The 12,458-nt window shown below is 40.9% G+C and overlaps 1 protein-coding gene across 1 annotated transcript in view; it reads left to right on the forward strand.

The window, feature by feature from the left end:
* The window catches only part of LOC308164852 (small nuclear ribonucleoprotein Sm D2), a 9,898-nt gene extending 2,261 nt beyond the window's left edge, over positions 1 to 7,637 (forward strand). The window contains exons 2-3 of the mRNA XM_080538904.1: positions 156 to 335; positions 7,200 to 7,637. Coding sequence (XP_080395030.1) covers positions 156 to 335; positions 7,200 to 7,374 — 355 coding nt within the window. The 3' untranslated portion in view covers positions 7,375 to 7,637. The remainder of the gene's footprint in view (positions 1 to 155; positions 336 to 7,199) is intronic.
* Positions 7,638 to 12,458: the final 4,821 nt, after the last annotated feature.

The raw sequence follows: 12,458 nt of genomic DNA on the forward strand, positions 1-12,458 counted from the left end.
TTCTTCAGGAGTCTGCTTAATAATACTGTCATATTCTTCAGGAGTCTGCTTAATAACTAAATACTGTTGTATTCTTCAGGAGTCTGCTTAATAACTAAATACTGTCATATTCTTCAGGAGTCTGCTTAATAACTAAATACTGTTGTATTCTTCAGGAGTCTGCTTACTAAGCCGAAGTCGGAGATGACACCAGAGGAGCTCCAGAAACGAGAGGAGGAGGAGTTCAACACCGGACCCCTTTCAGTTCTCACTCAGTCTGTCAAGAACAACACGCAAGTCCTCGTAAACTGCCGCAACAACAAGAAGCTGCTTGGTCGTGTCAAAGCCTTTGACAGGTAGTTATAGAACTGGCCTGGGCCACTGACATTGATTCAAATATCCACCAGATATATACAGTTACTTATAGGGTCCATGGATGTCTAGCTATATTATCCAGCCCCATGCCACCTGCCACAGAGTTGACCGGTCCCATCCCGACTCACCCGTGATCAGGTTTGGGGGGGGAGGGGTAGTCGGGTAGTCACGACAACAACGTGAAAGTGTCATGCCACAGAGGGACATATCATCACAGTGTTTCCTCCAGGAATTTTCACATTAGTGGCGGATAGCCCTGTCCGCGCGATTTTTTTTCGCGTGCAGGGTTTCCGTTAACCGGTAATTACCGGTCTTTGTCCGGTAAAATCTATTGAAGTCCGACAAATTGAAACCTCTTCGGTCATAATGTCCGGTGAAAATAATTCCCTCTAAGCACAATTTGAATACAATTCGCTAAAGTTTAATTGTCACATTCTGATTCCTTCTATATGAAAAAAGACGAATATATAGGCTATATATTTCTTTTATTATTATATGATTTGACGCCGGCATGATGATGACTCCGCGAAACAGCGGTGGCAGGGTTGCCTGATGGGATTTTACAGCCTAACCAGTCTATTACCGCTAAACCCAGTAGCCCATTCGGCGATAACCCGGCCCATCTGGCAACCCTGCTTTTAACCTGCAAACGTTGCAGCTCAAAGAGCGAGCGAGAGGTAAACATGGCAAGACAAAGTAAGCTTAACAATGACTTCATGAAACCAAGCTACAATGAGTCTGAGGAGAAGTCTGACTCTAAAGAGATGGAGGTAGTGGCTCCTCCAGCCAGAAAGTCTCGAGGGTTCCGAATTGAATGGAAAGAACATTTCCCCTGGCTGCGTTTAGATGGGGAAGGAAAAATGTTCTGCTCACCGTGCAAAACATCGGGGAGGAATAACGGATTCATGAGAGGAGCAACGAATATGAGAATGTCGGCTCTCACTGATCATAGTCGGTGCAGTGAGCACATATCGGCGGTCAGTTTGAGGCAACAGCAAAGGCCACTGTGAGCAGGCTAATGAAACGGCTAACAATAAGCTGCACTCTCAGCTACAAGTTGCATTTCACATGGCAAAAAATGGCATCGCATGTCATCAGTATGGCGCGCGTTCAGCGCTGGACATATGGCATAGCGCGCATGCGAATCATGAAAGCCTATTATTATATTTATTATATAGCTCGCATCTAATCGTATCGGATGAGAAATAGACATTAAACGGCATATACTGTATAGGCTACACAACAGTAATCACCGCGACAAACAGCTATATTATATTTTAATATGATGACCGGAATATCTCACGTTTGTCCGGTAAATTGAAATCTTCCCGGACACGTTGACCGGCACAAATTTTTTCTAACGGAAACCCTGGTGCACGCGCATGAAACGCGCACGCGCGCTCAAAACAACGACCTAATTTCAACCAAAACTAGAGGGAGGATGGCAAAAAAAAAAATACAGAATATAAACTTATCAAATGACAAAGCTAAACATTTAATGAAGGACATGAACGATTGTCAACAACACACTCAAGCAGTAAATAGAACAGACTAAACAACTTGGGTACTACGCACTCAACTGCGGACGGAACAATACTAGGGCTGGGTTCAAAAAATCGATTTCCCGATTCTGAATCGATCTTCATTAAAATGAGCGATTATCGATTCATAAATCCCGAGATCGATCTTTCATTTATTTTTTATTTTTTTATTTATATATTTATTTATTTTTGCTTGCAGCTTCAACCCGCAACGAGATCTCGTGGCCAGATCTCGCGCTACAAGAATTTATCATATCTCACGCAACGTGAGGTCTCAACACTAAAATCTAAAAACATGGCAATGGCAGGGACACTCAAGTCACCACCAGGCTTAAAGTCAGATGTCTGGGTGCATTTTGGATTTTAAAAATGTGACGATAGAGATGAGCTGGACAAAAGCAAAGTCATATGTAAATAAAAAGTACATTCATGTAACTGCTTTGGAGTCAATTCATTGATATGTTTAACAATGCTACATGTTATAGGGTTCCTTGAACCATTTATAGCATTAGTTCGGAGAATCTCTTTCATATTCAAGCAAAACATGTATATTGTAACTAGATCGAATCGGAATCGAATCGAATCGTGAATCGAATCGAATTGGGAGCTGTGAATCGGAATCGAATCGTTTTGGGAAATCAGTGGCGATACCCAGCCCTACTCCCAACCCATAGTTCCATGCGTGAATTATGTCAACCCACCACATTACAGAAGTAAAATCACAGTCAGATGGAGCATTCGGTAAACAGCTGAGTATCAGCTGAGTTAAAGAAAACAAACTCTTACCTTTGATGACACCCACATGAGCCCTGTTTTCCCGTACTTCTCCCGTGTGTCTCTTATTGTCCAAATGTTCCCTGAATTTTAGATGCATGTTTTTCCAGCATGTAATTCCGTTGTCAATAAAAAAATCGACTCCCCTTCTTTTTTCCCTGCCAATACTGTCGTTGCTAAAGTGACGGCACATAAGAATCGTTTTTTGACTTGCTAATGTCTGCTGATACACCAACACAGCTAGCCGATGCTGATGGCTCTCCCGCTGTAGTTGTAGCTGGTGGTGGTGGTACCCCGCCATAAACGTTGTTAGCTGATCCACCACCTAGCTCCTTTGCTCCTGTCAGCCATGCAGTTTCGGATCACTCATAGCCACTGCTAGCTTCAGCAATGTTTGATGTGTCTGGGACATCTTTTTCCTTGAAAAATCCATCCATCTGTCGCTGTTTTCGTTTAATTTTTCGAAGTTATTTAACGTGATATCTTATTTGTGCACCTAGCTAGCTAGATCAGCTTTTTGTATCTTTTAGATGGTACTACCGGTGACTTTTAGCCCGTTATTTGCGAGGAGAAAACACAGGCGCCCGAGCATTTCGGCAGGTAAGACTGCTGAGCAGGGATGGTTGAGTCTGCACGGTTCTCATGCCGGTTCACATTTAGACCAATCAGGAGTAGCCCTTGTGTCACGTCGTCAACTGAATGTTTAATGTCATTAATCAGATTTTGGATCAGCGGTTAGAGAGAGATGGCCGTGGATTTAGGTGCACTTTTAGTCAACATCCATTATAGCGCTGATCTAGCATCAGATATATTTTAATCAGCTAAAATGTTCATATTTATTTATTTATTTTTTTACATTTATTTTTAAGTGGACTGAATCAATTAGTGGCGGAGGAAATTCATTCGTGGCGGCCCGCCACCAATAAATGCATATAGAGGAAACACTGTCATCATCATCTTCTACTATCGAGAAAAGGTGCCGCCTGGCCTGCCCAACTGCAGTCGGAGTAAAACAGAACAAACTAATGAAGTTGAGGAAACACCTGTGCACTCACCTTGATTAGTGTTCGGGTAGACCAGACTTGCCCAGACCACACTTTTAGTAGGAGTTGATGATATGATGTCACTAGAGCCCAATAGATATATCAGAGCACTATTATCTCCCGATATTGGCCTTTTACAGAAATATCTGTATTGGAACATATTCCTCCGATAATGCTCTGAAGATGTGTGTCAGCCATACATTCAAAAATGATGTTTTTTTCCAGAGAAAAATAGAGGCCTATGGATCTTCATAAATGAATAAACGTATTTATTGCCATTTGCTGTTACTGGAGTGCCTACTGAAGTGGCTGAATTGATTTACCAATCATTTATTTGGCAACCAGCAAGTGCAGGGAGTATTCTAACTAGGGATGATCCGATATTGATATCGGATATCGCCGCGATATCGGTCCTGAATGCTGGATCGCAGATCGCACCAGAAAAAAAATAGGCTGCGATCCGCGTGCGCGATCCGGCGTGTCACTCACGTGATGACAACAGTAGTAGTCAGTGGTCACGGGCATGAGAGTTGACTACCTGTGTGTAGGGTTGGGTACCGAAAATCGGTACCGGTAGGTACTGGTTACTTTACATTCGGTATCTACCGTACCGAATTGCAAAGGAGATTTCAGTACCTCATTTCGGTACTTTTCTATCTCGCCCCCTGGTGTCCGGTGTCATGCAACAGTCAACTGGTGACTCGTGACGTGACATCGCCTGTTAAATTTCCACTCAGTGCGTGTCGTGGTAGTGAGCTGAGCAGTTGTGTATCATCATATTATCGAATTTCGCTAGCTAGCCTAGCTACGAGGTCACCGAGAAGACCTCACAACAAAAGCTCCAACAAAATTGTCTCCTACAGGCTGTCTACTGCGCTAGATAAAGCAGGGGATGACGCCATTTCTGTGGCTCCAGCTGCAACACAGCGAGGGCTGCATTCGTAAATTCGCTCCGAGAGCGCCGGAGCGCACACTGGGCTCAACGTCATAAAGCGACCGAGTAATTTGATTGGACAAGAGGCGTTCCACGAGTGCTGGTCGGATTTCCTGAGCGTATTTACGAACGCACCCCCAAACACTTCAGACAGTAGTCAGGAAAGGTGAACACACACACACACAATCGCGTTTGTGACCACCGTCGCAATTCACCTGTGTTTATCTGAATCATCCCTCTCTCTTGGATGTGACAGTCCTTGAAATGAATGCCAAATGGCCTAATGATCATTTATTACTCGATTTGCTCTCAGTGTTGTCTTGCATACGCAGCTCTCCGCGGACAATCATCGGTATATCTTCTTGTAAGTGCTACGATAACATCCACGGAAATATCAAACAGAACTAAACTATAATCGAAACAAGCCAGTGGTATAATATATAGTCAGTTATAGGCCTAGATGACAAGCAAACAATATTTGTTTACTTTATGTTTATAAATCTGTGCCATTAGACAATTGTCAAAACAAACAAAAAGTCAAAATGACAATAAAAAAGTCAAGAGAGGTGTCGTATTTTGCCAGAGAAGGCAAATATGCTGATCTTTTTGCAAAAGAATTGCTGAGGTGGGAGTTTTATTTTTATTTATTTTAATTTGAGTATATTTCACTGTAATATGTATGTATATTGTGCCTCAGTCAGCAGGAGTTTTATTTTCATTTATTTTAATTTGAGTGTATATTTAACTAATATATTATACTGTGCCTATATATTATTATATATATATATACTATATATTATCATTATATTATAATATATAATATTGTGCCTCAGCAATAAAAAAGTGAAAAGCTGTTTAATTTTGTCGACCATGTTATTATTATATATATATATATATATATATATATTATGTCATTTAAAAAAATCAAAAGTACCGAATTAAGTACCGGTACCGTTTTTAAAGTATCGGTTAGGTACCGGTACCGGATAAAACCCAAACGATACCCAACCCTACCTGTGTGTAATGAGTCTGACAATGTCATGATGCTAGCTGGTGAAATCATAAACCATTTGCTAAAGTAATTTTTCGGTTATTTACATAGTCTGAAACTACAGATGGTAAGCTTTCAAATGATGTGTCATACATTGAAATCGGAAAGAAATTCAAGACGACACGAGTATTTGAATGTTGGTGCACCGAATGCGACAGGAGAAAAGTGACTCTGATCAAACCACAACAACAAACGCTGCTAGCGGCTAACAGCTAACAGTGGTACATCGCTAGGAACGTCTAACTGCGTTTTTATATCATCACAACATGCTGAGAGAACATGGACATGCTAAAAACACAACTCCATTCTGAATGCATCCGTTTGCGCGTCTGTTTTCAGTTTAGCGCTGCCTCTCTGGGAGCCCAGCCCCAGTTCATCAGCTCCCTCACCCCCACTCCCATCTTAACTAGATGAACACACAGTCCTTGCTTTTGAACACGTCCTAAAACGAGAGTATGTTTACAAGTCATTATCACTTACTGGTAGCCTCCGACAAACGAGAACAGTTAATCCAATCCACAGATTATAAGTATTTAGTGATGGTTAAACTGTTTTTTATTATATGGACTGGGTACAAAAAACGAAAACCAGATATTGTTGACACTCCTTCGATTCTGCGACTGGTTTCTGGTCTCACCAGCGGGCTACACTTTTAAAAAGGGTCCTATAATTGATTTGCCATTTGTAAGAGAAGATAAATAGAATACAAACCTGAAGGCACTAAAACTAGAAATCAGACAGTAACTCTTTTTTTTTCTACAATGCTGAATGCTGCTGTTTAAATTGTTTTAACCAGTTGGTCACTGAGTACTGCAGAGTACTGTTTTTGTTGCTTGAATAAAGGCTGGCAGTCTTTAATAGCCAACTGTTGTTGTGGACTATATACTGGGGAAGTATTTGTTATTATTCAGGAGTAAAACAATAAATACAAATATCGGATCGGTATCGGTAATCGCAGATACCTGAAGCCCAGGTATCGGTATCGGTAGTGAAAAAATGGGATCGGGACATCCCTGATTCTAACAGTAGGTTTTAAGAATGCTCCCCCCCCCCCCAATGTTGCTGACGACCGGAAGACAGCGGGTGCTTGAAATGTGATTACCCTCCCACATGGCAAAATGTTTGTTCTCAAAAGATTGGGACATTTGAAAAAAGATCAACATCATACATAGTCAGACATGATTACTGTAGAGTGGAAATGTATTCAAGGAGGCCAATCTGAAGTAAAACCACAGTAAAACTGTGCTGGGTTGAAAAGACTGTCCAACTCTGTAGCAGGTGACATGGAGGTGGATAAACCAGCTAGTTATATTGATAAACTTTACATGTTTTGCACATTCCATACAATATCTTTTACACTTCGGAATTCATGATATTAATCATTTTAATGTCATCAAATGAATGTGTGTGTTTCTGTAAGCTCTCTTATCTCCTATCCCCTCACCCCTCAAATAGTAAATTCTTATTGGTAACAATGTATTTGTAAAATGTTGTTTATTTAGACATTGCAACATGGTCCTGGAGAACGTGAAGGAGATGTGGACAGAAGTTCCCAAGAGCGGCAAAGGCAAAAAGAAGTCCAAGCCAGTCAACAAGGACCGCTACATCTCCAAGATGTTCTTGAGAGGAGACTCTGTCATTGTGGTGCTGAGGAACCCCCTCATCACTGGGAAATAGACTTCAGTCACCTGGCAGAGTCTAAGATGATGTCATAGTCTAAAGATGATGTCATAGTCTAAGATGATGTCATAGTCTAAGACGATGGCAGTGGACTGATTGGCGAAAATGCTAGTTTGTGTTGGATCAGAGCTGCGTTGGGGCTTATAGTCTAAGACAAAATGTAGTGTGAGAATTATAACTGCACACTTAGGATGGCTGATTAGGCTCATTCAGGTCTAATGTTTTATATTTTGTTTAGGGCTTTTTAAAAACGTTTTATAATAAAAGCAAAAATAGGAATTAAGTGTTTCTGTCAATGTGTTCCCTCCTACCCACCAGTTGAGTTGATGTTCTACTATGAGTACAGTCTCGTTGTAAAGCAGCAGATCCAAAGTGTCAACGGTAGAGCAAGGAGTCCACTGAGAGGAGCAGAACTCTTGACTCTCTCTCTCTCTTCACTCTCCCCTAGCCTGTTTCCCCTGGCAGCAGCTTGAGTGTCAGTGTTGATTTCAGTCGGCAGCGCTCAATATACGACAAACTGCCGTTTAAAGGCTCCATGCATTATCGATGAGACCAGATGTGCTGACTGTCACTTCACACCCCGCTCTCTGTTTTCAGCCTGTCCCTTGCCACAGCTCATTCCCTCCTGACCACTTTGTTAACTGTCTCAATAGCATATCTCTCTTACTTCACAAACATTTGGCACTTAACGTAGATAGTGCCGTCAACATGAGGCTTGTGTGCCGTGTAATTTTCCATGAATTGGTGTGTGTGCAAGGGCACCACAATCATTCTGCAGGCTTTCAAGTCACCTGAGTGAACAGATTGTGCATTTCTGTTTCACATTTTACTCCCTTTGGCCATTTAAGAGTGGCACAGTTGTACATAATCCTGTTGTGTATTTATGATTGATATCCTCTAACCTTTTGAGTGCAAGAGAAGGCACTTGACGCATTAACTTTTAATTCCTTTTTTTCAATAACACAAACAAGGATACAGAGGGGGAAATAAGTATTCAACACAAATAAATAAAAAACACATTTCCATTGCAGCTGTTCACATGAAATTTAGACCAGACATTGGTATTAACTCAATAAAACTACACAGCTAAAGGAATTGTAAAAGCTTTTTATGGATTAGAATGTTACAATTTCTTTAGCTGTGTAGATTTATTGAGTTAATACTAAATGTAATGTGAATAGCTACAATGAAAATATGTTGAATTGCTGATGTTGTGTTTAATATTTATTTCCCCTACTGTATGTGTATTCAGTTTCTGTGTTGAATACACAGAACATACACCTCCTCTAGCATACACAGTAGCATACACCTCCTCTAGTATACACAGTAGCATACACCTCCTCTAGCATACACAGTAGGATGGCCGAGCAGTCTCAGGCGCTGGGTTCAGGTTGTAATCACCTTTTCAGGTGTGGGTTTGAATCCTGCCAGCTCACAGCCTTTTTTTTTTTTTTTACTTTTCAGTAATATAAAATATGGTGGACCCACATGCTACTGACTATGAAATACGATAAATGGTAGTATTCGTTCAGTGGACCACTGACTAACGACGAATGTTGGGTCGCTCACCACCAGATCTTTGAAGTGACTCTGTTTGGTGAACATTGTGTACCTCGTATTCTGTGATAGCAATTCAAGAATGAAAATAACAGTGATCGGTTTGAAGAAGAAAAAATAAATCTGAAAGCAAGACATTTGTCACACTCGAGTCCATGGAGAGACTGTAGCATAGGCTACACAGCGCCGGATTTGTCTGAAACGGTGAAGATTTAATATCGTTTGCACCTCACGGCTACATGACTCCGCCGAATTCGTGAGCTGAGATGATAAAACTGGGAGGGTGTTTTCATTTAATTTTCGGAGTCGTGTGGTTGGCGATTGGGTGCGATGACGCGGACACCCACAAATGTATCGTGGTTTACTTTACTTTACTTCTTTACTGTTCAGCACTTACATTCATTCATGACTTGATATATAGGACATGACGTGATATATAGGCTGAATAAAAGTATGAAAGTGGCAAGGCATTAGGCACGTAACATCCATATGCTGTATAAATAAAGTTTGATTGATTGATGTATGTGCGCAGCCCACACTGTCTCCTTTCATTTCAGCCACAGCCAGCGACGGCTCCTTTCGGGGACAACGGTAAGTTCTTTAACTGCCTTCCTTTGGGCCTGATGCCTACTTCCTTCAGGAGCCTTGAGGTGGAACTGGCTACAAAGCCCCTGCATCCTACTGGCCCCTGCATCCCACCTCCACTGGCCCCTGCATCCCCCCTCCACTGGCCCCTGCATCCCACCTCCACTGGCCCCTGCATCCCACCTCCACTGGACACAACTTCGCATTCCAGCCTTGCTCCTCCACTTCAGCTGCCAGGTTGGCATACCGCATTCTTTTCCTTTCGAATGCCTCATCGATGGCATCCTCCCAAGGAACCGTCAACTCAACAACGAGGACACGCTGGCAGTAGTTGGACCAGAGGACCAGATCTGGGCGCAGGTCGGTCACTGCGATGTGGGATGAGGAAGGTGAGCTTCTGGCTTAGGACGACACGCATTTCCCAATCCCTGGCTGCATTCAGTGGACCTGTGTCTGGACGTGAGGAGTTAGTCCGCTTTTTATCTCCTTCCCGGATGAAGGATGTTGGGTGTGGGAAAGTGGTTTGGGCATTTAGGGGCATGGAGTCGGTTGTTACTCTCTTGCACTCAAGTGCTGAGGGCAGGGATTCCAGTACTTGGTTGTGGTGCCAGGTGTATCTCCCTTGAGTTAGGCTGGTCTTACAACCCACCAGGATGTGTTTGAGGGTTGCCGGGGCTGCACACTGGAGATTATACACCTTTCTGCACTTTGTAATACTGTGAATAAGTGATGATGGTCATCAAAATTGTTTGTGATCAGCTTGTTTGTCAGTAAAAAAATGTTTTATCTTCAACCAAAAGTATATCACTTATTTGACAAAAGACTGGCATTTCTTCTTCCATTGTACTGCAAATAAGTCCAGCTTTATGTCTACACCATCAGCTTTAACCCAACTAGTTGAGAAAACATCTTACAACAAGATCATTTCAAGCATTTCATTGCTGACCACATTCTCATCTCTGAGGGGAAAAGATTTAATTGGCCCGTACTCATTTTGTTTGAGGGTGAATGTTTCCCAGTGATGAGCAATGGCCCTCTGATGCTTTTTAGTTATGCTTTAGACATTTTTAAAATAATCTTTAAACAGCTTGTGTTTCGCTTCAAACCTCATACACCTCCAAAATAATCTTTGTGGGACAGTTTGTTTCTCGTTCTAAAAACCCATAATCAAAACCATAAATCCTGGAAAGCAAGTCTTGCTCTGACATAAAGTGTTGTGTGAGAAGAAATTTGATTTCATACTGAGCCACACCCTCAAGAAGATCATGCATTATATCAAATGAATAGTTATTATTACAAACAAAGGTGACAGAAATAATAGCTACTGAATGACTCATTAAAACCAAGAATTGTGTGCATCCCTAGATTATCTCCAATGATCTGTGAGATTGTACCATATGTACTTAGCCCTATCATTCATCAACGTATAGTATAACATCAAAACCATACTTGTTCCGATCTTGTGCGTGAAAAAGTGCTATCAAATGAATGTTCATCAAAACCGAATTAAATTTCGATTGTGAACAAAATAAAGACTTACATTTTGTGAATTCCATGTTTGGAGCCAAGGGGATTGGCTGTTTCAAAATCATAGTATAGTTGAATTTGTAATGCATTTCTTTTTGCTGTAAACAAAGGGTGGGTTTTAAAATAACTTCCTTCAAAAAAGTCAGTATAAGTGTCAGGCTCTGATCTACACTCTTTCTTTAAGAGAACACAAATGTCTGGATTTCTGCACATTCACATTTCTGGACTTCAATGTTTCTAAAATCAGCACATATATAATATGTGAATATATCCTTCACAGGTACTTGATCATAGGTACCGGATTTCTGATTTCGGCTGTTGTCATATCTCACTATATCTCAAATATTTATTTTGTTTCCATTTAGGTTAAGCAGAAATAACGGTATGCTTTGCTTCTGATGGTATGCTTTGCTCACTTGTTAGTTTCTCCAAATATCCTACAATTGAGGATACCAAACTATTGGAAATCCCAATATGGAGGAGTTACATATAGACTGCTACCTAGCTAATCACCGTAGCTGCTACCTAGCTAATCAAATTTGCTGTTCAAACAAGGCTTTGTAAAGCATATATTCTCTGTAGATGTTTCATTGTACATACTGCAGTTCACAGCATCAACTTATAATTGTTATAAATTATAAAAACAATAATAAAAATAGTCCTGCCGACTTGTCTCTAACCGAAGTAGTGAAATGTGTGGCTGGAGCTTAATTACATCTATCCAGAATTGGGCTAACACTAATGTGATCTGCTCCAACACTTCACACCATTTCAATCAGAATGTGTTAAAATTACACTTTGGGAGTGGAAATCAACTTCGGAAATGTTTAACTCTGAAATTATAACACTCCAATTTTTGCTGTGGCTTGAGACTTTTTTACTCAGCAAATTAAGAGATTCTAATCGTATTCAGAAATCATCCAAACTAAGAGATGTAATAATAAAGTTTTAAAAAACTCAGATTCCAGTTTGTCATGCATTTATGTATTCCAACACCACACAAAGTAAATACTAGTATTCTTGACTTGTGATTAATCATAATTAATCTGATTAATCACAGAATGTTATTGTGATAAACTAAATTACAATTTTTTAATCGATTGGCAGCACTATTCATTTGTGATTTGTATCCTTCAAATTATCTTTGTTTATTTCTTGCTGATGTTATTAATTCAGATGAGTTCTCTACCTAAAACTGCGGGGTGAACCATCTTTTGACTCATAACAACCCCATCCTGTGCTCTTTTCCCATGCTCTTTATTGACCTTGCTAGGCTTCTATGCTTCTGGCTGTGTCCTCCGGGTCTCCACCCTGTCTAATTGAACTTACAGTATAGACAAACATCCATACTCCCTGCTACATTGCCTCCCTGGGGCTTTTTTTTACCACCACAGCTACACCTGTGGTGGGTG

Source organism: Nansenia antarctica, assembly GCF_963989245.1.
Source record: "Nansenia antarctica genome assembly, chromosome: 9".
Taxonomy (NCBI): Eukaryota; Metazoa; Chordata; class Actinopteri; order Argentiniformes; family Microstomatidae; genus Nansenia; species Nansenia antarctica.